The sequence below is a fragment of the Electrophorus electricus genome, chromosome 15 (assembly GCF_041902795.1).
Source record: "Electrophorus electricus isolate QZ-2024a chromosome 15, ASM4190279v1, whole genome shotgun sequence".
In the NCBI taxonomy this organism is placed as follows: Eukaryota; Metazoa; Chordata; class Actinopteri; order Gymnotiformes; family Gymnotidae; genus Electrophorus; species Electrophorus electricus.
The window spans coordinates 1,799,770-1,825,000 of NC_137511.1; the positions used below are offsets into that span (position 1 = coordinate 1,799,770).

Below are 25,231 nucleotides of genomic sequence, written 5' to 3' on the forward strand. Positions count from 1 at the left end.
ATAGATAGATAGATAGATAGATAGATAGATAGATAGATAGATAGATAGATAGATAGATAGATAGATAGATAGATAATCGCTATATTTAATCCCAGAGGGAAATTGAAACATTGAAGTAGCACAAAAAACATAAATGTTATATATATATATATATATATATATATATATATATATATATATATATACAATATATAAAAATAAGAATGTAAAAGAATAAGAAACAACATATATTGTATATGACTTGTGCAAGTGTAAGAATGGTAAGGTGTTCGATCCTTCCGATCTTTCACTGTTTACAGTATACCAGGTAAAGTGACAGTGCATTACAACATTCACTTAGGTGTGCAGTGAATACAGAATAAAAATGACAAAAGACTGGATATTAATAATAATAATAATAATAATAAGTACAATTCTAGCACTCAATACCACTCAGTAGCATCCTTACACAAAAATAACAATTGTGCAGTGTCATCGCAGTTGGTACGAATGATCTCCTGTACTGCTCCTTACTACAGTGGAGCTGATTGAGTCTGTGACAAAAAGTGCTCTGCTGTCTAGCCAGAAGATTATGGACAGGTTTTGAAGTATTATCGAGGATAGCCTTGAGTTTGTCGTCTGTCCTCATTTTAACCACAATGTCAAAACTGTCCAGAGAGCAGCCAAGGACTAAGCCAGCCTTCTTGATCAGTTTGTTGAGCTTGTTTGTCTCTCGTCCTCTGATGCTACCTCCCCAACACACAACTGCAAAAAGGAAACTCTACTAATCCCCTTCCTGTACACAGCTTCTGAATTGCCTTTCCAGTCCAGTTTCTTGTCGAGGAAGACACCCAAGTATTTGTATGTTACCTCCTACTCAATAGGAAACCGATGTCATGGGAAACCGGTGCTGACAAAGGTGCACAAAACAGAATACCTCTAGTAGAGTGGAAAAAACTTTCCATCATTCGACGACAGTGGTCCTAACTTGGGGGCCATAGTACTGCAACTTTTAGTGTCTTTGCTGCTCTAACAAGCAACCAAAGGGCCACAGTACTTAAGCATTTAGTGTCTTTGCTACTGTGGCAATCAACAATTCACTTAAGATGCACTGTATAATCTGCAGAAAAGTGCATACAGGTGTGTCAAAGTGGGAACTGTGCTTTGGCCATCCAAGAGCAAGGTTTGGCACATGTATGCTACGTACGCCTTGGACTTATCACGTACACTGATGCTAAGTTGTTGGAACTCTTAGGACTCCAACAATACCCCTGCTACAATGGTGCCATGTGGAACGAACACCTTATTGAAAGCCTCGCTGATAAAAGTTATGCATTCTTCAACTTATACAGGTCACAGTTGTCATGGGAAATCGGTGCTGACAAATGTGCACAAAACAGCCTTCCTCTAGTAGAGTGGCCAAAGGTTTCATTCATTTGATGACAGTGGTGCTCAATTGGGGGCCACAGTACTGCAACTTTTATTATCTTTACTTCTCTAACAAGTAATCTTACACTCAAGATAGGACTTTTACTTTGTCAGAGTTGACCCACGTGCAACAAAGTGGGACCGGTGGTGTGGCACTCTATGAATCTTGATTGACAAAAGTATGTTACGTAGGACACTGAGTTCCACCTGATTCTCAGCAGTTGGAACTCATCACACCAAAGAATCATCTGCTGCACTGGGAGAATTTGGAAAAAGTACCTGAATGTGAACGTTATAGATTCTTCAACTGATTCAGAATGAAATGAAAACACAGAAGAACAAGTGGCAACTCATGCTAAATGTTGGCAAAAGTACTCTGCCAACCAGTTTCTTGGGTAACCAGTATCAAAAATAAGGCAAGGAAAGCTTGCATCAGGTAGTGTGACAGAGCAATCCAAGGTGTTGGATTAAGGCTCTAGTCCTTTCAGGGGGATGGGTTCAAGGCCGACTGCTGCCAGTAAACACTAAACTTTTGAGAAACCACTGAAGCACTCGCGCGCACACACAGCTACTTTGAGCAAAAACGTTGGTCCATATATGGAAAGATTCAATAGGAGGACTCATATGACTGTAGCAGAGAGCCATGCCAAGATCCTTGTCTAACATTACCTTTATTTGCAACAATCAATTCAAGATTGGGCAAAGGACTTGACCAAGATGTGTGAAAGTACAGACTCCTTCTTTCACAAATATGTTGAAAAGCCTCTGCTTTCGGGTAGCGTGGCCGAGTGGTCTAAGGCGCTGGATTTAGGCTCCAGTCTCTGTGGAGGCGTGGGTTCAAATCCCACCGCTGCCACTTTGTGTTTTAAAAAGACCGTTGCTTAGTCATGAACCTTGTCTACAGTGTCTCTCGAAAGATTCCTCGTCCCAATAGAGATTGATGAAGCAACCCCAAATGCTGCTGTTGATGCCTGAGTGCTTGGAAAGACTTTGGTTTCAGCACTCAAATGTGGCCTCATACACTGCCATGAAACCCTTGCTGCAAAAGCAGCATTTACATAGAGCACTTTGTTGAAACCCAGCTGATAAAAGTTCTGGATTCTTCATCTTTTTCAGTTCATCATCCATACATAGGCCATGGACTTATCACATACAGTGATGCTAAGTTGTTGGAACGCTTAGGACTCCCAACGATACCCTTGCTATATTGGCGCTGTTTGGAACAAACATGTTTTTGAAAACCTCTCTGACAAAAGTTAGGCATTCTTCAACTGAAACAGGTGGACAGGCGACCAAAGAAGAGAAAGTGGTGACAGAACCTACCTTTTGACAAAAGTACTTTGGCCACAGTACATAGATAGATAGATAGATAGATAGATAGATAGATAGATAGATAGATAGATAGATAGATAGATAGAGAGATAGATAGATAGATAGATAGATAGATAGATAGATAGATAGATAGATAGATAGATAGATAGATAGATAGATAGATAGATAGATAGATAATCGCTATATTTAATCCCAGAGGGAAATTGAAACATTGAAGTAGCACAAAAAATATAAATGTTATATATATATATATATATATATATATATATATATATATATATATATATATATATATATATATATATATATATATATATATATACAATATATAAAAATAAGAATGTAAAAGAATAAGAAACAACATATATTGTATATGACTTGTGCAAGTGTAAGAATGGTAAGGTGTTCGATCCTTCCGATCTTTCACTGTTTACAGTATACCAGGTAAAGTGACAGTGCATTACAACATTCACTTAGGTGTGCAGTGAATACAGAATAAAAATGACAAAAGACTGGATATTAATAATAATAATAATAATAATAAGTACAATTCTAGCACTCAATACCACTCAGTAGCATCCTTACACAAAAATAACAATTGTGCAGTGTCATCGCAGTTGGTACGAATGATCTCCTGTACTGCTCCTTACTACAGTGGAGCTGATTGAGTCTGTGACAAAAAGTGCTCTGCTGTCTAGCCAGAAGATTATGGACAGGTTTTGAAGTATTATCGAGGATAGCCTTGAGTTTGTCGTCTGTCCTCATTTTAACCACAATGTCAAAACTGTCCAGAGAGCAGCCAAGGACTAAGCCAGCCTTCTTGATCAGTTTGTTGAGCTTGTTTGTCTCTCGTCCTCTGATGCTACCTCCCCAACACACAACTGCAAAAAGGAAACTCTACTAATCCCCTTCCTGTACACAGCTTCTGAATTGCCTTTCCAGTCCAGTTTCTTGTCGAGGAAGACACCCAAGTATTTGTATGTTACCTCCTACTCAATAGGAAACCGATGTCATGGGAAACCGGTGCTGACAAAGGTGCACAAAACAGAATACCTCTAGTAGAGTGGAAAAAACTTTCCATCATTCGACGACAGTGGTCCTAACTTGGGGGCCATAGTACTGCAACTTTTAGTGTCTTTGCTGCTCTAACAAGCAACCAAAGGGCCACAGTACTTAAGCATTTAGTGTCTTTGCTACTGTGGCAATCAACAATTCACTTAAGATGCACTGTATAATCTGCAGAAAAGTGCATACAGGTGTGTCAAAGTGGGAACTGTGCTTTGGCCATCCAAGAGCAAGGTTTGGCACATGTATGCTACGTACGCCTTGGACTTATCACGTACACTGATGCTAAGTTGTTGGAACTCTTAGGACTCCAACAATACCCCTGCTACAATGGTGCCATGTGGAACGAACACCTTATTGAAAGCCTCGCTGATAAAAGTTATGCATTCTTCAACTTATACAGGTCACAGTTGTCATGGGAAATCGGTGCTGACAAATGTGCACAAAACAGCCTTCCTCTAGTAGAGTGGCCAAAGGTTTCATTCATTTGATGACAGTGGTGCTCAATTGGGGGCCACAGTACTGCAACTTTTATTATCTTTACTTCTCTAACAAGTAATCTTACACTCAAGATAGGACTTTTACTTTGTCAGAGTTGACCCACGTGCAACAAAGTGGGACCGGTGGTGTGGCACTCTATGAATCTTGATTGACAAAAGTATGTTACGTAGGACACTGAGTTCCACCTGATTCTCAGCAGTTGGAACTCATCACACCAAAGAATCATCTGCTGCACTGGGAGAATTTGGAAAAAGTACCTGAATGTGAACGTTATAGATTCTTCAACTGATTCAGAATGAAATGAAAACACAGAAGAACAAGTGGCAACTCATGCTAAATGTTGGCAAAAGTACTCTGCCAACCAGTTTCTTGGGTAACCAGTATCAAAAATAAGGCAAGGAAAGCTTGCATCAGGTAGTGTGACAGAGCAATCCAAGGTGTTGGATTAAGGCTCTAGTCCTTTCAGGGGGATGGGTTCAAGGCCGACTGCTGCCAGTAAACACTAAACTTTTGAGAAACCACTGAAGCACTCGCGCGCACACACAGCTACTTTGAGCAAAAACGTTGGTCCATATATGGAAAGATTCAATAGGAGGACTCATATGACTGTAGCAGAGAGCCATGCCAAGATCCTTGTCTAACATTACCTTTATTTGCAACAATCAATTCAAGATTGGGCAAAGGACTTGACCAAGATGTGTGAAAGTACAGACTCCTTCTTTCACAAATATGTTGAAAAGCCTCTGCTTTCGGGTAGCGTGGCCGAGTGGTCTAAGGCGCTGGATTTAGGCTCCAGTCTCTGTGGAGGCGTGGGTTCAAATCCCACCGCTGCCACTTTGTGTTTTAAAAAGACCGTTGCTTAGTCATGAACCTTGTCTACAGTGTCTCTCGAAAGATTCCTCGTCCCAATAGAGATTGATGAAGCAACCCCAAATGCTGCTGTTGATGCCTGAGTGCTTGGAAAGACTTTGGTTTCAGCACTCAAATGTGGCCTCATACACTGCCATGAAACCCTTGCTGCAAAAGCAGCATTTACATAGAGCACTTTGTTGAAACCCAGCTGATAAAAGTTCTGGATTCTTCATCTTTTTCAGTTCATCATCCATACATAGGCCATGGACTTATCACATACAGTGATGCTAAGTTGTTGGAACGCTTAGGACTCCCAACGATACCCTTGCTATATTGGCGCTGTTTGGAACAAACATGTTTTTGAAAACCTCTCTGACAAAAGTTAGGCATTCTTCAACTGAAACAGGTGGACAGGCGACCAAAGAAGAGAAAGTGGTGACAGAACCTACCTTTTGACAAAAGTACTTTGGCCACAGTACATAGATAGATAGATAGATAGATAGATAGATAGATAGATAGATAGAGAGATAGATAGATAGATAGATAGATAGATAGATAGATAGATAGATAGATAGATAGATAGATAGATAGATAGATAGATAATCGCTATATTTAATCCCAGAGGGAAATTGAAACATTGAAGTAGCATAAAAAACATAAATGTTATATATATATATATATATATATATATATATATATATATATATATATATATATACAATATATAAAAATAAGAATGTAAAAGAATAAGAAACAACATATATTGTATATGACTTGTGCAAGTGTAAGAATGGTAAGGTGTTCGATCCTTCCGATCTTTCACTGTTTACAGTATACCAGGTAAAGTGACAGTGCATTACAACATTCACTTAGGTGTGCAGTGAATACAGAATAAAAATGACAAAAGACTGGATATTAATAATAATAATAATAATAATAAGTACAATTCTAGTACTCAATACCACTCAGTAACATCCTTACACAAAAATAACAATTGTACAGTGTCATCGCAGTTGGTACGAATGATCTCCTGTACTGCCCCTTAGTTACAGTGGAGCTGTTTGAGTCTGTGACGAAAAGTGCTCTGCTGTCTAGCCATTAGATTATGGACGAGTTTTGAAGTATTATCCAGGATAGCCTTGAGTTTGTCGTCTGTCCTCATTTTAACCACAATGTCAAAACTGTTCAGAGAGCAGCCAAGGACTAAGCCAGCCTTCTTGGTCAGTTTGTTGAGCTTGTTTGTCTCTCGTCCTCTGATGCTACCTCCCCAACACACAACTGCAAAAAGTAAACTCTACTATTCCCCTTCCTGTACACAGCTCCTGAATTGCCCTTCCAGTCCAGTTTCTTGTCGAGGATGACACACAAGTATTTGTATGTTACCACCTACTCAATAGGAAACTGGTGTCATGGGAAACTGGTGCTGACAAAGGTCCACAAAACAGATTACCTCTAGTAGAGTGGAAAAAACTTTCCATCATTCGACGACAGTGGTCCTAACTTGGGGGCCACATTAATGCAACTTTTAGTATTGCTGCTGCTCTAACAAGCAACCAAAGGGCCACAGTACTGAAGCATTTAGTGTCTTTGCTACTGTAGCAAGCAACAATTCACTTAAGATGCACCGTTTAATCTGCAGAAAAGTGGATACAGGTGTGTCAAAGTGGGAACTGTGCTTTGGCCATCCAAGAGCAAGGTTTGGCACATGTATGTTACGTACGCCTTGGACTTATCACGTACACTGATGCTAAGTTGTTGGAACTCTTAGGACTCCAACAATGCCCCTGCTACAATGGTGCCATGTGGAACGAACACCTTATTGAAAGCCTCGCTGATAAAAGTTATGCATTCTTCAACTTATACAGGCCACGGTTGTCATCGGAAATCGGTGCCGACAAATGTGCACAAAACAGCCTTCCTCTAGTAGAGTGGCCAAAGGTTTCCTTCATTTGATGACAGTGGTGCTCAATTGGGGGCCACAGTACTGCAACTTTTATTATCTTTACTTCTCTAACAAGTAACCTTACACTCAATATAGAACTTTTACTTTGTCAGAGTTGACCCACATGCAACAAAGTGGGACCGGTGGTGTGGCACTCTATGAATCTTGATTGACATAAGAATGTTACGAAGGACACTGAGTTCCACCTGATTCTCAGCCGTTGGAACTCATCAGACCAAAGAATCATCTGCTGCACTGGGAGAATTTGGAAAAAGTACCTGATTGTGAACGTTATGGATTCTTCAACTGATTCAGAATGAAATGAAAACACAGAAGAACAAGTGGAAACTCATGCTAAGTGTTGGCAAAAGTACTCTGCCAACCAGTTTCTTGGATAACTAGTATCAAAAATAAAGCAAGGTAAGCTTGCATCAGGTAGTGTGACAGAGCAGTCCAAGGTGTTGGATTAAGGATCTAGTCCTTTCAGGGTTGTGGGTTCAGGTCCAACTGCTGCCAGTAAACACTAAACAAACCAATGAAGCACTCGCACACACAGCTACTTTGAGCAAAAATGTTGGACCATATATGGAAAGATTCAATAGGAGGACTCATATGACTGTAGCAGAGAGCCATGTCAAGATCCTTGTCTAACATTTCCTTTATTTGCAACAATCAATTCAAGATTGGGCAAAGGAGTTGATCAAGATGTGTGAAAATACAGACTCCTTCTTTCACAAATATGTTGAAAAACCTCTGTTTTCGGGTAGCGTGGCCGAGTGGTCTAAGGCGCTGGATTTAAGCTCTAGTCTCTGTGGAGGCGTGGGTTCAAATCCCACCGCTACCACTTTAGCTTTTAAAAAGACTGTTGCTTAGTCATGAACCTTGTCTACAGTTCCTCTCGAAAGATTCCTTGTCCCAATAGAGGTTGATGAAGCAACCCCAAATGCTGCTGTTGATGCCTGAGTGCTTGGAAAGACTTTGGTTTCAGCACTCAAATGTGGCCTCATACACTGCCATGAAACCCTTGCTGCAATGGCAGCATTTACAAAGAGCACTTTGTTGAAACTCAGCTGATAAAAGTTCTGGATTCTTCATCTTTTTCAGTTCATCATCCATACATAGGCCATGGACTTATCACATAGAGTGATGCGAAGTTGTTGGAACTCTTAGGACACCCAACGATACCCTTGCAATATTGGCGCTGATTGGAACAAACATGTTATTGAAAAGCTCTCTGACAAAAGTTAGGGATTCTTCAACTGAAACAGGTGGACAGCTGAACAAAGAAGAGAAAGTGGTGACAGAACCTACCTTTTGACAAAAGTACTTTGGCCACAGTACGTAGGTAGGCAGGTAGATAGATAGATAGATAGATAGATAGATAGACAGACAGACAGACAGACAGACAGATAATCACTATATTTAATCCCAGAGGGAAATTGAAACATTGAAGTAGCACAAAAAAGAGAAATTTTATAAATATATATATATATATATATATACAATGTATAAAAATAAGAATAAAGAATAAGAAACAAGATATATTGTATTTGACTTGTGCAAGTGTAAGAATGGTAAGCCAGGCCATCTTGATAGCTAAGCCGTTTATGGCTCTGATACTCAACCTCAAAGCACCAGTCCTGGCACTGGTCCAAGGCCCGGAGGTGAGAGAGAGCCCCCCTTTGACCAGGTCACAGTTTTATCAGCGGAATAATTTGTAGTATATCTTCACTACAATAACATGAAGGTTATATGAATGTCAGGACTCAATGTTTGCCATCAAAGCACTGGTCAAAGTATCCCACTGCCTCGACTGGCTTGCTTTCCCTGCGTCTTTATTCGTGTTCACATGGCAATTACAGATGATTTTGGAAGGGGACAGAGTTCAGTGTGGGTAGTCTGACTGGTTGGCAGCTAGATAGCCCCAATTACGGCAAGCTGTAATGCAGTGTGTATTCTGGTATCTTTCCACCATAATCAGCATTAACCTTTTCAGCAGTTTGTGCTACAGTAGCTGTTCTGCGGGATAAGACCAGATGGGATGGTCTTGGCTCCCCACGTACATCAGTGAGCCATGATCCTGCAGCTTTCCTTCCTTAGGCCACTCTTGGTAGGTGCTATTTACTGCATACTGGAAACACCCCACCTCATACTGGAAACACCCCCACTTCATACTGGAAAGACCCACCATTTTGGATATGTTCTGAAGATATCATGTAGCCATAACTTGTCCATTTTTCCTGCTTTCAACATACCAAGTTCAAAAACTGACTGTTCACTTGCCATATAATATACCACCACTTTTTAACAATAAAATCAATGTTCTTCACTTTACCTCACTTTAATGTTGTTGCTGCTTTTAATGTTGTTGCTATTTTAGAGTAATTCAATTATAGACACCAAAATATACATTTATGAATCCATAATCTTGCCAAACATTAAATTCACAATAAAATATACTTTGAAAGTATCTTTCCAAGTGGTGGACCAAAAAGAGAGAAGTAATCTAAAGTTGCAACAACAACAAAAAATCCTTCTTTGAGTATTAGAGAAATAATTAAAAAAGAATGAAGTCTACAGTAAATTAATGGTCAGGAAATAAATGGTCTTGTCACAGGAATAGCAAGGAAAACAAAAAAATAGTTTGGCATAATAATGTTATTAAATATAGTTAGTGTATACTTTCTTCTGAAACTATTATAAATAATTTTAAGGAAGACCTCCACAAATATATTGGGAAGAACAAAATTATAAGCATGCTAACTTCCTTCCTTTGAAATGTCAAAACCTAATACATGTCAGGACAGATACCTGAATTCTGAAGTGTGATGGAGGCTGTCACTTAGGAAGGTTACATGTGTGCTCTTGCTGATTCCTATCAGTCTTGGGTTTGTGTTCCAGCTAGGGTGGTTACCTGAATCCTTTTCCTTTTTGCTCCAGAGATGATATTATAATCTAATGGATTATATAAATAATCACTTTATTTGAACTGAACAGTCCTATTTAGTCACTTCAGTCAAGAGAAGAAAGGTCAAGCAACCTAAATCATCTAATATTTTCATCAACCTAAATCATCTAACATTTTCATCAACCTAAATCATCTCACATTTTCATCAGACGATGTTTATTTTTCCGCACCTTATAATCTCTATCAGTTTGTACAGTTTTTTTTACAGATGAATGACACAACGAATGAGGTGATGCTTGCAGAGTGCTTAAAACTGGCCAAAATAGACTGAGTGCGCACGTATTGCGTAACAGCAAAGGTCAAACCCCCCCCCCCCCCCCCCCCCCCACACACACACACACACACACACACACACACCTCCCACCCCTCGGCTTTAACGTTGCATTGCATGATGGGACGAGACAAACGTGTACCTCCCCACGTGTCTGTGTGCAGGAAGCGGAGGCAGCAGCATGGTAACAACTCCTGTAGGTTAGTTCACTCCGTCAAAAAAACAACAACCAGTCAGCCAACCCACCCGAGAGAGTCAGGTTTGCTCTGTACATTTCAGGTTAGACTGTAGACCTTGAATGGAAGTACTTTAAGCTTTATTATCAACTGAGGCCTGGAGTCGTGAATGTTGGGTTATGCTTTCTAGCTGTGAGGCGTACCAGCTAAGCTAAGCTAAGATAACGCAGGTACATGGGTGGCAGCGTTTGCAGCTTCTAGCTTACTAGCTAGCTAGCCAGCTAGCATCCTGTGCATTCATTTGCTATTTCATGTACCTAATATTAAGTTATATAGCTGCGTATATAACATAATAGAATTTTGGTGGGTTCCCTTGTTTTTTCATGTAGGACATGTTATCTAGGCAGCTAGGTTATATAGTTACGTCCCTTTTTGTAACGTTAAAGTGTTGCAGAATTGACGTGACAGATTTAACACTGAAAACCGAATCTATCTTGTAGATGAAGAGAAACGCCACCTCTAGTAAAGATGCAGGTTGATAGCTATTAAAATGCAAGGCTTCTTCTTTACATACTACATGTTAAAACTGTAGCTAGTTAACTATTTCACCTGACAGTAGACTTCACTCCATGTAAAAGGGCAGTTTGAACATATCTTCGTCGGATAATTTAAAGACTGAGACTCGCTACATGCAGCAAAGCCAGCCTTTGCTCCAGTAATTGTGCCTGGCGTTTAGCTGGCTGGCTCTAGACGTGAACGTCCTGGAAATATTGATGCGCATTGATTAGACTGCCCGATTTCACAAGTCTTTCACTTTTCTTGTAAAGAGGTGGCCAGTATTAATTTTGCTAGGTTGGGTCTCTGTGTTGCTATTTTTTATTATTTTTATTTATTTTATTTTTATTATTTTGTTTATTTATTTTTTTTAGTTAACTCAGAAACTACAAATTCGACTTTACATCCACTACAACTGTCATTACTGCTTGTGCATCTTTTGTTACAAGGATCAATTATATAATATATATAAATATATATAAAGGTCAAAATTACTTGAGAGAGGCGTCTTAATATTGACTTTTGTGCATAACAGTCGGATGCAGTGCTGTAAGTTTGTCAGCAATTCAGAAATCCCAGGGTTGGAAATTATAAGGCTGAGGCCAGGTATCCTTGCTCTTCTAGAATGGCCAGCGGAGAGGAGGATGACCCTATTATACAAGAGGTATGGATTTCATGCTTTTCCAGAGAAAGACATGTTAAGCACAGAAAGGTTCTGCTGTGCTTAAAATTATTAAAACTATATTCATATGCAAATGTGGTTTACTTATTCTTATGTTTGATTTGTTTGTTTATCTTATATTTTAGATTGAAGTGTACCTTGCCAAAAGCCTTGCAGACAAATTGTATTTATTCCAGGTAAGGAAGGCATCTAAAGCCCATTACCTCTAATGTACTTGGGGTTATAATTTTGTTTTGGAGTGTCATACTATGGTAGATGTGTAAAGTCTTAAGTTTCTTGCAGTATCCTGTCCGGCCTGCCAGTATGACCTATGATGATGTAACTCATTTATCTGCCAAAATTAAACCCAAACAGCAAAAGGTGAGTTTACATTTGCACTTCTGTAGTTTATTGTTGTAAATTGTTTTGCAAATTCGTAAGATAATGCCTGTTATTCATTTGACACTTTTGTATTCCACATTTTTCTGTTCAGGTTGAACTTGAAGTGGCCATTGACACTCTGAGTCCAAACTATTGCCGCAGCAAAGGGGAACAGATTGCTCTCAATGTGGATGGCACATCACTAGAAGACTCCAGCACTTATTCCATGTATGTAAATGATTTAATATCTTAGATTTGTATGTCTTTGGCTTGGAATGAATTTTTGATCCAAATATGTTACTGTATAATTCCTCTCTCTTTTTTTAAAGAAAAATGATGGATAAGCAAACATTCTCATCAATTCAGGCAACCACAAATACAACTCGATATGCTGCTGCAGTATTTCGTAAAGGTAATTATCTATGCTGGCTTTCAACATGTCTGTGAGTGCTAAATGATGTAATCCCAGTAATCTGACTGGGATTAACCCATTTTGCCGTCAGGGGAACTTCACCTCACGCCATTACAGGGCATTCTTCAAATGAGGCCCAGCTTTTCATATTTGGATAAAGCTGACAGCAAACACAAGGAGAGAGAGGCAGCCAATGAAGGTAAAAGAGAGTATGGTGTTCTGTTTATAGTTCTGATGGATTATACATGAGACAGCTGTTCGTGGTTGGGATGGGGAGCATTGGCAGTCTTATAATTTTTTAGTCAGTCTGTTATACAAGACGATCTGAAATGTAGGTACATGTGCATGAAGTAAGCATAACATTTCTAAAATGCAAATCTGTATTATGTTCTTGCATGTGCCCTGGATCAGCTGGAGACTCTTCTCAGGACGAAGCAGAGGATGATATCAAGCAGATTACTGTAAGAGTTTAAACAATGAAATTCTGTGCATAGATTATTCTTTTTAATTAACATGTTACACAATAGTCAGTTACTTTATTGATAATTGTTTAATCAGTAGAGCAAACATATGACATCCCTGTTATTCTAGTTCCAGTGGTTTGTAATGCAGCTCAAGTTTTGCGATGTCTTTTTTTTTTGTGTGTCTTTGTTTAATTTAATTTTTTTTTTTTTTATTAAAAATCAGGTGAGATTTTCCAGACCGGAGTCTGAGCAAGCTCGTCAGAGGCGTATCCAGTCCTACGAGTTCCTGCAGAAGAAACAAGCAGAAGAGCCGTGGGTCCATTTACACTACCATGACTTAAAAGTAGGTCTGAGCAAGCACACTGTGCCTCGTGCAATAACATGAAACTTCGTCTTGGGTTTCTGTTGTTTTTGTCTTAATGTTAGTTTGTATGTCTGTGTCATGTCAGAATGAGCCATGTAAAAAACATAAAAAAAAGCCTTGTAAGACACCCTTCCATATTTCTCTCAAAGTTACATGCAGTATAAGGGTGAAAAGAGCAAGTTTCCTGCTTTCAGTGGCATATTTTGCCATAATAACAGGAGTGGTGGAATAGAGCTCCTATGGTTAAAAAATGGGGAAACAAAAGTTGCTCATCTTGTTCACACTGTTTAATTAGGTACCATGATGAAAATAAAATTGGTTTGTTACGTAATTAGATTTAAAAAAAATGTCTTGAACTATTGGTCAGGGAGCTGAATGTGTCTGTGGACTCGTTAGATGTATTACAGTGGAGGGTGTTCCTCTGGAACTATTAAATAACAAATGAGTTACTGGGTAATTTGGCACTACATCTCTGGCCTAGAAGATTGGATGTTTCCATTATGTAGATCGCCATGGTGGAGTAGTAGAATAAAATATTGGTACATGACCTGTATGTTTAGTTTATGCCTAAAAAATGCATTGGGGAAATGGGTCAGTGGGCCACTCTTTCAACATAGCTGTTGCACTTGCAGGATGGGCGCTCCGAGCATGAGCGCCAGTATCTTTACTGCCAGGCTATGGATACGACAGAGAACACAGAATTAGTGAAGACCCCAAGGTGAGTACTTGAAGTGTGTGTCAGCTTTCCATCTAGGGCAGTGTTTTCCCCTTCAGTCCTTGCTCTGTCCCAGCTCCCAACATATGATCCAAGCCAAGCAGTCAGCAAGGAATACTGGGAGCTAGGAAGGAGCAAAAACATAAACGCTGCCTGGGTGCTCGTGGGCTGGAATGAGAAACGCTTCTCCAGGTCATAGAGGTGCCTGCAGCGTATTACCCCTGATAATATTCGGGGAAATATTTTCTAATTGTTTATGAAACTTTTTGTTGCTCAAATTTTACACCATGTTAGTTTCCACGAACAGTCTTTTTTTTTTAATACGCATGTTCTAAGTATGTATGTTTGAAAGACTTGAAGTCAATTGTCAAAAATGGTGTTAAATATAAAGAATGTAAAATTTTGTTGTGGTGCTAATGTTAACATCATATTGTTTTGTGGACTGTGATGCTTTCACTTACCAGTGTTTTATCTCACTAGTGAATACCTAGCCATGCTCATGCCTCCACTGGCAGAAGAAAAGATGTAAGTAGAATGGTTTTTCCTCTTTTTACTGTTTTTCATTGCTGCTGATATTTAATGTTAATAAGTACAAATGTTGTAAATACTGTCTCCATTATCTGTACTTTTATTCATTTTATTTATTTGTTTAAGAGTGAAACCTGTGGGTCCCAGCAATGTGGTTTCTATGGCTCAACTGCGTACCCTGCCCCTTGGTGATCAGGTGAAGACCTTGATGAAGAATGGTAATTTACTTTAACACACTGATCTTGAGTACGTTAACACTTCAACAGTGCATCCTCATAGGAAAGAATCTTATTTCTTGATTTATTTAATTTGTTCAGTCAAGGTTATGCCATTTGCCAACCTAATGGGACTGCTTGCATCAGGAACAGACTCCACTGCAGTACTGCGCTGCATACAGCAGGTGGCGTTACTTGTCCAGGGGAATTGGGTTGTCAAGAGGTGAGTGCTCTTTCTCTCTATCTCTGCCTCTACTTCTCATCTGTACCTAATTAATCAATGTTGTCATGGCACTTGAAATTTTCATGATTTTGCATCACAGTGTGTGCTTTGTGCAGGAATTTTACTTTAGGCAGGAACACATGCTACACAGGCTTAGGCACAGATTGATAAGTTATTGTCTTTCACAGTGACGTTCTATATCCTAAGTCCAGTTGCAGTCCACACAGTGGAGTACCTGCTGAGGTGCTCTGCAGGGGCCGGGACTTTGTGGTGAGTTCACACTCAAGGCAGAATATATTTGTTGCTAAAAATGGCCTTGATTACATATTGCTAGATGGAAATCCTACAAGTCAGTTTTGTAAGGTGTAAAAAGCTTGTGTTTCAGTCACTGGTGCTCTATGTGTTCTTTGTCTTTGTAGATGTGGAGGTTCACACATGAGCGTTCACTTATGAGAAAGGAAGTTACTAGTGTTATAAAGGTTGGTATGATTACATTTAGCATGGAATTGGGTCCACAGGACAGTTATGAATCTCCAAGTAAACAAACTCAAGTTGTGTTTTTGTGTAGTTCATATACTGTGTCAGAAATCACACTAACCCTGTTTAGCTGATGTAGAAAAACAAGTGAACAGCTTATTTATATGGGGCATGGGAGCGATTAGGTTATTCATGTAGCAACCTGTTTTGCTCTCTTCCAGTGGTAACTTTTGTGTGTTCATCTGCAGTTGCCTCCTGAGGATGTAAAGGACTTCTTGGAGCAGATGGCTGTTCCCAGAGCAAACCGAGGCTGGGAGTTCCTGTTGCCTACTGACCATGACTTTGTCAAGAAGCACCCTGATGTGGCACAGAGGCAGCACATGCTTTGGCTGGGCATCCAAAACAAGTAAAGATCTGATTGGTTGTATGCTATGCCAGATGGTTTGGTTTTTGTGTCAGTGATGTATTTTGTTTGTGGGAGGCTTGGTTGCTTTCACATTGTAATTAATAGCATTGTTGTAGGTTGGAAAAGGTTTTCAACTTCTCAAAGGAAGACTTTCTGCAGAAAAAGGATGCTCAGATGGGTATGTTTCTTATCTCAGTATGCTGTCCTTCTTTCACCATGTTTGTCCTTAATTGTTTTTAACATGGTGAACCCTTGTCGAAACCCTACACATAAACATAATTTGGTGTGTGTTTTGCAGAACCCATTCATGTTAGCGGTGAGCAACGTCTCAAGATGGCACTGGAGAACGCTCGGGAGCGTCATGGCTTCCTGCAGAAAGACTTGGACACCCAACAGCTTAAGGCGTCCACTGTGACGACTTTGCCCAGTGGAGCTAACGCCTTGGTGAGAATCAAAGAAGAGCCCTTGAGTGATTCTGAAGAGACCATGGACATGTCTGCTTCCCTGCCTAATGGTTCACTCAATGGCTATCCCTCTGTGGAGTCCCCTGACTTGGACCCTCGCAGCGATCATGGGGTTGGCCAGACGCCGACCCCGGAGCTCCGAGATTTTGTGCAGCGCACCTTCCGGAAGCATTTTGTGCTCTGTCTCAGTGAAGTGAAGCGGCTGTTCAATCTGCACCTGGCCAGCCTGCCCACAGGCCACTGCCGGTTTGGCCATGTCACGGATCGCATGCTCCAGGACACGATCCTCCACAGCCATTGCAAGCAGATCCTTGTGCCTGTGAGTACACCAGGGCCATAAGCTTTGATACCTGACCAAGTAAAAATAAATAAATAAAAATGTACAAATAATGATCGTTAGAAACAATCAGAAATGACCTAGCAGATTGACTGCCATTTTTCCCCATTTTCCTAAACCTTAAATGTGACTCAGGGAATACAATGTTCTGTCAGTTTGTATAGCAGCTCGATTTGAAGCTGTTTGTCTGACCAGCTTACCAACTCCTATTCAGCACCGTCTTTTGTGCTCCTTAATAGGGGTTGACCGATTATCAGGTCAAATGATAATCAGAGCCAATATTCAGAATTTATTCTCCTGATTATCAGAATCGGCACTTGAATTTGCCGATAAGTGGTTTTGTCATGTAGGCACATATCTGACGCAACCATGATAACCATGAATTTATAAAATGTTATTTATTTATTTATTTATTTTTGAGCTTCTTTTTTCTTTTTCTCTGACATCTGACTTCTAATGTGTACATATTTTATGAAAGGCAACAATTAATTAAGGTAGAGGGAGCAGTAATAAGTGTGTGCGTGTGTGTGATAATTGTAATAAAGAAATGCACTGGATTTAAAGATATACAGCATGTAATTTAAATGTAGCACCAAAAACCCCCAACTCAAACTACCAAAAAAAAACCAATGTGCTTTTTACACCACAATTTGGTGTTGCTCAAGTGGAACTACTGAGGAGATGCCAGAAATTGGAATTAGATTTTATTTTTCCTCCTCATGTTGAGTTTTCATTTCACTTAATTTGTGCAAATTTATCTATTCAGATGTTTTTAGAGTTATTGTCATTCCTGTTTCTTACTGTTTTTGCTACCTTTTATATTGTCTAAAGCTCAAAGAACTTTATTTTTCTTTTATAATTTTATAATATGAAACATGTTCTGTGAGCTGTAAGAGTTGCATTTTCACTCTACATATATTAAATTTATGGGGGATAAATGTTAGCCCCAAAAATTGGTCGGCAGTGTCCTTGGCAACTAATGATTATCAGTCCTGAAAAACGTCTTGGTCGACCCCTAGACTGTAGTATGTGATCTAATCCAATTAATTTTTATTTAAGTTGTAATCCTTTATTCTGGTTTTAACCTGTATGTGCAGGCTGACCAGCTTTTCATTGATGCTAATAATGGAGACCGAGCCCGTTACTGGTTAAGACTAGACTAATGTGCCTGGGAGAGGAGTGGATCCTTCTGAATACAGGCTGGGTGTTTGTTACTGTGCTTTACTAAAATCCTGGAGCTGCCTTCCTACTCATTCAGACTCTTTCAAATGGATTAGAAGCTTTAGTTTAAATATTTACTTTCACACAGTTGATCTGTTAATGTATAGAGCTTGGTTGTCTGAGTAAAGGGGATTTTTTTTTCCATTCTACATGTTAATCTGTGGCTTTACCACCAGCACTGCTATAGTCTCAGATCATATTGTATTTCCTTCAGTACCTGATTTGAAAGATGTGCACAACAAGTACTTTCTTATATAATTTTCTGTCTGCATTGTATTCAGGCACTTGTACTCTTGTTTCTTTTGGAACATCAGTTATTCTGTTCAGCCTCTATAATGTAAAGCTGTTGTTGACAAAGCTGAAATGAAATGAACATCACAATATTAATATGCATCACCGATGTGCTTTTCTTAGCTGGGGTCAACCCAGTTTTAATCCAGGTACATGTCGTGGTGCACTTCTATAAATCATTCTTATTAGTTATAAATTGTTAGTTGGGTAATTGAATGGATTACATGTATCCAGGTAAATGCCAAATACTCAAGTTGCATAAAACGAGCAAGTATAAATGTTGCATTTGTCATGACTGACTGACTGAAATTTGTCTCTGGTGTGCAGTTTCCCCCTCAGAGCAGTGCTAGTGCAGATGAACAGAAAGTCTTTGGTCTGTGGGAGAGTGGTGAAACCTTTGATAAGGTAATATATATTATTTTGTTTGCATTGTTTGTGTGGTGATAATGAAAAATCCACTGGTTGGTATGTTTTGTATAATTGAATTTTTAATAGACCAGGATCACCTGGTGGCTATACTATTAGCCTTGATCTGGTTCTTAAAACTACTTTTTATTGATAATTTGATATATGGGTTTATTTGGCTTCTCTTAACTCATTATCAGAATTATACTAATTGTGTAATTATCTCTTAACTAATTATAGAATAACCTGTCTAAAATGCATGTTTTTGGTTCATTTAGCACCGCCAGGTACTGTTTGAGATCTTCATGAAGAACTATCGGGTAAGAAGGAATGTCATCCAGACCCGACTTACACAGGAGCTCGGCGAAGCTGTCACTAAGTCTGATGTGGACAGACTACTGAAGGTATAGGTTCACCAAATCTGACATGGCTTTCTGCAGGTGAACCCAATGAAGCCAAACGTGTTTGTTCAGGCCTGAGTCATCTCATGTTTCCTGTCTTCCAGGAGTGCTGCATCAGTTTAGGAGGAATGTGGTACCTTAAGGGTACAGTGCAGTCCTGACACAAGGGAGAGACCCCATTCGGACCCTGTTCATCAAACCATCTCCTGCCAAGTTTAATGAGAGTAAACTTGACGCAGGGGAAGACGGCGCAGGCATGAATCAGCCTTTGACTGGCTGAGACCACATCTGGAAGGCAACAAAGACCTTCTGCTGCTGCGGAACATTACATTTTTTTATGTTGACCTTTTCCGGACAAGTAGCAGTGCGTAGCCAAATTCAGAACTTGTGGAAGCTTGCAGAACACCTCACTAATTCATATAAAGGGCTGGAGTTCCACTTGATTTTACAAAAATATTTAGTGACAAAAAATAAAAATAAGAGGAGGGAAATGTAAATGAAGTTATTTTTTTGTTCGTTTGGTTTCTTATGATTTAATGTTTTCTTTTAAACCTAAATTTAGGATATAATAATAAAGATAGAGATGATGGTTTTATTATATTCCTGGCCTTTGGCATAGTTTCATGCAGTTACTTTGGTTTTCTCAAGACTTGGATGATTCTTTGAACTCCACACACCTCATCCAGTTAATTGTTGAGTAGAATTGGTTGTGCTGTTTTTTTTTTGTTTTTTTTTTTGTTTTTTTTGTGGGTACTTTACATGCTAAAAATATGGATGTACCAGTCAGAGAAAAAGAGCACGAGGTCATGTTTACTTTGAACATTATGAGGTTAAAGGTTGGTTTATCTAAATAGAAGCAACACTTGTTCTGTGCACTTCTGTGCTCTAGCTTCCCTTTGTAGTGTTCATATCCATCTGCAGAGTAACTGTTAAACCAAAGCCCTCTCTCCCTGAGAAATGGGCCTAATTTGTGTCCTGAACAGAGGAGTAGCAAATGTAATACTTAAGAAATGCAGCGCAGGAAAATAAATCCATCAAAAGCTAGCGTTTATGCCAGGAGTCTGCTGTGGTACCATTGTGGAATGTTTTGTTGATTTACTAAAGTGAATATTGAATTATGAAAGCTTAGGCATGCAAACAAAAATGAAACATGCAACATTGCAATGTGACCTTTAATCTATAATCCATAAATATAATTAAGGCTACTGGGAGATGTAGATTTTAAACTGTCCCATGGTGCAGTTTATATCACATTTTGCTTCAGCTGACCAAATATGACCGAAGTGCATGAATAATTTCAAGACACTGATGCATTCTGAAAGTGGGTAGGGGATTCAGTTTTTTACACTTGCAATGATGGACAGTTTCTCTGCTGCTAACACTGCTAATCTTTGCATCTTGTGTGTTCAGTACCAGTAAATTTAGGTTTTGGGAAAAAAAGTATGTCACTGTCCTAATGGTATAATGGAGGGAGTCCTGGCAATCAAAGGGGCTGACCGATGATTACATTGAACTGCAAGATAATGTTCTGAATGAGTGAATTATTTTGAACAAGAGAAAGTGCCTCTAAATTATTCAGGGTAAAGATTATCCAATTCTGTTATGACTGGAATATGTTTAAGTTTCTCCTCCAGCCCTGTTCTTTAATAACTGAAGACTGCTTGTAAATTTCAATAATTCTCACCTCTTGGTCATTCAGCCAATAAGCATTCCATATACTCAGAAATTCACGTTGTGTCTGTGTCGGTTTACGTTTAACAAGAAATTAATAGTTTTATTTGAACATTATGATCAATAAACACTGCAACCAAAGTACTGCTACCAGTCTTTTATTTTGAGCTTTATTTGCTGCCATGTTTGTTAACTTGCAGAAATAATTGCACATAATTTCCATTGTTCCTTTGGAAATATCGAATAATTCATATCTTTATTAATCCTTAAATAATTTTAATTCAAATGTTCTTTAGTGTGTGTAGATATGATAGACCTGTATTATATAAAATAATGTAATGGTTAAAAGTGAGTTCTTGGGTTATCACAGGAATTGAACACAGCACTCATCATACTATACGTCATTAAACAAAGTCTGAATTTGAAGTCATAATGAAAGCAGCGAACATTTACAGTAGTAGGCAAAGAAAGACAAATGAAAGGATAGATCTACAGTTGCTGATCTTTATCTCCAGTCCTAATTTCATGTTTTGTGTGTGGAATCAGTGGTTCAGTCTTATAAACTTGTTTTATAATACAATATAATAATGTCATGTAATCCTGGACACTAGAAATATTACTAATGGCCTAAGAGTTACCAAAGAATAAATCTGTTCCTTTAAGATAATCTTGTTTTGTCCTGTCTAGGTTTTTACGTACATAAGAAAATAAAACATTTTTCCCAAAGGTTTATAGGGGATGGAAATGAGTAGTTCTTTACATTTTTCAAGTATAGGAAATGAACAATTAAACAGTAAACACAATCTGGAGTGTGCTATGGACAGCTACCCTTCTTTAAGATTTCTGCTAGGAGAGTTATAGGATTTACAGATGTACAAGTCAAATCTTAGAGACCTGGAGAGTGCAGACATTTAATGCATGCATTAAATTATTTAACAAGACTTAGCTTGTTCTCCTTTAGGTCCTCTTTGCCCCTTTGGATGCAATTGAAAATCTTGAGAAAAAGGACCTTATATTCAGGCAGCTGAGCATTGTCATGTGTGCTGACTCCTTGGGAGCATTTATGTTTGGCTGTAGGCAGGGTCATTTGTTGGTCGGTTGTCTGTGTTTGTACAGCTTTGTGGCTCTGCAGTACAGTGTTGCAGCGTCGCAAAAGTTCGTTGTACTTCTCCTGCAGGGCGCTATACTGAGCAGCCACCTCATTCAGCAGAGAGACACCATGGTGCTTCTCGCTGCTGCAGTGCTTCGGCACATGACACATCTGCCATTGCTCACTCCCTGCCTCATCATCAGAACACCATGGCTGATTGGGCACCTCGACTTCAGCCTCCAGTTCAGCCACACGGGCCCTACGGCCTTCCAGCTTTTGCACCAGGGCATCGGCCACCTGCTCGGCAGCCACCCTCAGGGCGTGCTCTTCATCCAACTGGGCCTGCAGCATGCGGACGGTGTGTAAAAGGCCCATACGCTCCTCTTCGTCCAGGGAGGGAGTGCTCGCAGACGCAGTGCTCTCATAGGCCGGACACCTGAGAGGAATGTGCAACAGAGCCACATTTTACACTAAAGAAGAGATGGTCCTAGACCAGGAGAATGGCTCAGGCCAATGATGAGACTTTCATACTTGTAAAAGAAAGAAAGTATGGTACCAAAAGAAAATATGGCATGCATTTTCATGTGACTGACATGGGATTGTGGGTGTCAGCTCATCCCAGTGATAAACTAAGTAAACTGTACTTAAGATTAATATGCTTTCTCACTACACTTAGCAAAAATGCATCAAATATGTATGTTTTGCTTAAAAATACAGCTAAAAGAAACAGCAAATAAGTGCCCTAAGGATATTTTTGATAAAAATGAAAGCTTGTATTGCCTAGTTTATAACAATTATATTTTTAATTGATGTTCCTGATCATATATTACAACAGAAGATAAAACCAACTCTTATCCTAAAGCATAAAGCCAGTCTTAAATGTCCTGCATAATGTAAATGTCTGTGATTCCGTGTGCCTTAGCAATGACAAACCGTTTGTAGAAACAGACAATTCACAAGTATGTGTAAATAATGTCCATGCAGCCTAATTTGTTCAGAGTCACCTGTTTTGTATGGATAAGATATTTACTTGTCTGATTGGTACTGCTCTGTCCAGCAGGGAGGGTCCAGGCTGCTGGCTGGCTGTTGTACCTCTAGTATGTTTTGTGTGGTTCGTTTACAATGAACTTTCTTCAGGTCATCCAACTCGCTCTGCACCTCCTCCACCTGACACTGCAGCCCCACGATGGTCTCTGTGAGCCTGTGCAAGGACCGCAATATCTTCTTGTCAACCTTTATCCCTTTTACTTTAATATGTGAAATCACTATAAACAGTATTTGTGGCAGTTCTTTAGCTGTCCTTCAGGGATAATCATGCAAAAAATCTTACAGTGCAATATTATTGACTGGTGAGACCTGTGACCTGCCTTACCTATCAATCTTAAACTGGGCTAAGCGGTTGTCCAGAAGCAGTCTTTGATTGTGCTTTTCCAGGTCTCCTGCAGTCATGTCCAGCTGTTCATAGACTTTAATGTGCTGATCATTGATTGATCTGAGCAGGTCCATCTGCTTGGATAAATACTGAAGAAGATTTAAAAAGGTTTAGAAATTAAGACCTGGTACCACTATATAAATTTCCCATAAGCTAAGAAAGAATCTTTTAAGATGCAGTGTCTCTGTAAACTACAAATTATATTTGTATGTTATTTCCAGCAAGTGATGTCAGCTGTGTACAGTGTCTGTTCAAATGAAATGTGCAGACCTAGAGCACTAACTAAAAGGTCAAGTTCCCATTTGCAGCCAAGAAACTCATTGTGAAATGGAACGTACATGAGGTCAAAGTTAATAAACCAACTAATTAGTTTGTCTAAAAATTTTATATATTATTTATTATAGTATTTATTACAATATTCACTTTGGCTCCCAAAATTGAATACCGTAATCAAATTGCTAAAATATAATTTTTAATCATTCTTAGCAAAATAGGTTGTGCATGAAATTCAGTCAGATTAACAAATTTAGGATCTTTTGCACTTTCTCTTAGAATTTTAGGCGTTTTTTTTAAAGGTCTGTCTTATGCCAGGTCACTTTGCATATGTTGTGCTTTTGCAGTAACACATCAAATACCAAATGTAGTTAAACAAATGTAAATTTAAGGTACAACAATGGTATCAGACATGATACCATATCCAGGTGGAAAAATAAATGTTCATGGCCAGGACTGAGACCATTTGTTAATCATCACCTCCTTTGAATCAGATACCAAATTGCATGTCACAGCATTAATAATTAAAATTAGAATTATGTAATGTTACACTCAAAGGTCAAGAAATGACCTTTGGTTATACCTTTGGCTTGGTGTATTTCAATACCTGCATTTCCTGTAACTGCTCATGATTGGTGGCATACATCTGCTGGAGACTTTGTTCCAGTTCATTGTTCTTCTCTAGAAGATTTTTACCGAGCTCTGCAGCCAAATGAAGATCTGTGCGTGGAAAGAAGGGGTCCATGTAAAAACCACACAAATCGAATCATCTCATTTATACAAAATGTGTCTTTTGGATAATTAGTCCTTATGTTCATTTGGAATTTTACAATCATAGTAAAGGTTCATTGATTCAATCTGGACTCATCCCATTTACTGGTATCATTGCATTTTTGTTTCTGAACTCTCATTCCAGAATGCTGAGGTGCACAGAATGTTGTCAAAATGTATAATTGATCTATTTCTGTATTTAAGCAGCAATTTATAAATTAATTAAACATGTAGTTCTCCCAGAGGAAGTGTAAAAAATATTTAATATTCAGTATATCCTTAACTCATTTAGAGTTACATTTTTAAAATTATTTGCTTAAATGTATACATATAAAAGAAAATTAATAATTTATTTCAACCAGATACACACATCAAATAAAATTGATTGCTGCTTTTTCGGCTGCACTTACTTGGAATGCTACAGTTACCTTGTCTCGATAGCAACTAAAGAGATGTGGTGATTGTAATAATATCGTCTTACCATGTTCTAGATCTTGGAGATCATACCACGGTTCTTCCTCTTTAATCTCGAACTCTTCTTCGGCAATCATGTCAGCAAGCATCGTCAGTCAAAAATGCAGGGAAACCTACGATGCATATTATATGCAGTTCTAAACAGCTTGCCCCCACACATGTAATTCTACCTTTAATGATAAAAATATTGTGAATGTTGTAGAAAAAGGCCTTAACGGAGCACGAGGGACTAGCTGTACAGGCTACCTGTGGCTCAGTACTGCGCGCAGGAAGACGGTCAAGGTGCCACGCTCATAAATAATGCTGTAGCGCTTAACGCACTGAGTGTCAAGGTATTACGACTCTGTAGACACCAGCCCAAGTATAAAAGCCCAATGGGCGTACAGGGTAAAGTATGACTCTTTATTTAACCTCTGTGATGCGTACTTGTCATCTTTCTATCCTGACTACATACTGCCTTTTCTGGATTTAACCCACATTACATTT

General features: G+C 39.0%; 2 protein-coding genes and 3 non-coding genes across 6 annotated transcripts; 4 read left to right on the forward strand and 1 right to left on the reverse strand.

Annotated features, from left to right (window-relative positions):
* The first annotated feature begins 2,181 nt into the window (after nucleotides 1-2,181).
* On the forward strand, nucleotides 2,182-2,263 carry trnal-uaa (transfer RNA leucine (anticodon UAA)). Its single transcript has one exon. It is a non-coding gene; the product is annotated as a tRNA-Leu (tRNA).
* A 2,794-nt stretch (nucleotides 2,264-5,057) lies between these two features.
* Nucleotides 5,058-5,139, forward strand: trnal-uag (transfer RNA leucine (anticodon UAG)). Its single transcript has one exon. It is a non-coding gene; the product is annotated as a tRNA-Leu (tRNA).
* Nucleotides 5,140-7,861: 2,722 nt separating this feature from the next.
* Nucleotides 7,862-7,943, forward strand: trnal-uaa (transfer RNA leucine (anticodon UAA)). Its single transcript has one exon. It is a non-coding gene; the product is annotated as a tRNA-Leu (tRNA).
* Nucleotides 7,944-10,462: 2,519 nt separating this feature from the next.
* polr3e (polymerase (RNA) III (DNA directed) polypeptide E) lies at nucleotides 10,463-20,855 on the forward strand. Of its 2 annotated transcripts, none has more exons than XM_026996840.2 (21): nucleotides 10,463-10,538; nucleotides 11,605-11,733; nucleotides 11,877-11,927; nucleotides 12,034-12,111; nucleotides 12,224-12,339; nucleotides 12,441-12,523; nucleotides 12,615-12,722; nucleotides 12,935-12,984; nucleotides 13,211-13,330; nucleotides 13,984-14,069; nucleotides 14,547-14,591; nucleotides 14,721-14,812; nucleotides 14,912-15,032; nucleotides 15,221-15,302; nucleotides 15,452-15,511; nucleotides 15,758-15,915; nucleotides 16,032-16,093; nucleotides 16,214-16,698; nucleotides 18,556-18,633; nucleotides 18,912-19,037; nucleotides 19,139-20,855. In XM_026996840.2, exons 2-21 carry the CDS (start codon nucleotides 11,695-11,697, stop codon nucleotides 19,193-19,195), a joined length of 2,097 nt encoding a protein of 698 aa, XP_026852641.2. In that variant the 5' UTR covers nucleotides 10,463-10,538; nucleotides 11,605-11,694; the 3' UTR covers nucleotides 19,196-20,855. The 2 variants fall into 2 exon arrangements, with proteins under 2 accessions (XP_026852641.2, XP_081554177.1); XM_081698051.1 differs by having other exon boundaries at nucleotides 10,513-10,534.
* Nucleotides 20,856-21,515: 660 nt separating this feature from the next.
* cdr2b (cerebellar degeneration-related protein 2b) lies at nucleotides 21,516-24,834 on the reverse strand. Its single transcript, XM_026996842.3, has 5 exons — nucleotides 24,753-24,834; nucleotides 24,108-24,220; nucleotides 23,168-23,316; nucleotides 22,826-22,996; nucleotides 21,516-22,231 (listed from the first exon to the last, which is right to left on the reverse strand). The coding sequence occupies exons 1-5, from the start codon at nucleotides 24,832-24,834 to the stop codon at nucleotides 21,634-21,636; spliced, it is 1,113 nt and encodes a 370-aa protein (XP_026852643.3). The 3' UTR covers nucleotides 21,516-21,633.
* Between the last annotated feature and the right edge of the window lie 397 nt (nucleotides 24,835-25,231).

Excerpts from the sequence above, each read along its gene's own strand:
- polr3e (XM_026996840.2), top strand. The coding sequence starts at position 11,695 with ATGGCCAGCGGAGAGGAGGATGACCCTATTATACAAGAG. Across the intron at positions 12,340-12,440 it reads GACTCCAGCACTTATTCCAT|AAAAATGATGGATAAGCAAA; the intron begins GTATGTAAATGA and ends CTTTTTTTAAAG. Across the intron at positions 16,094-16,213 it reads GAAAAAGGATGCTCAGATGG|AACCCATTCATGTTAGCGGT; the intron begins GTATGTTTCTTA and ends TGTGTTTTGCAG.
- cdr2b (XM_026996842.3), bottom strand. The coding sequence starts at position 24,834 with ATGCTTGCTGACATGATTGCCGAAGAAGAGTTCGAGATTAAAGAGGAA. Across the intron at positions 23,317-24,107 it reads AGCAGTTACAGGAAATGCAG|TATTTATCCAAGCAGATGGA; the intron begins GTATTGAAATAC and ends AATCTTCTTCAG. Across the intron at positions 22,232-22,825 it reads GAGCAGTACCAATCAGACAA|GTGTCCGGCCTATGAGAGCA; the intron begins GTAAATATCTTA and ends CATTCCTCTCAG.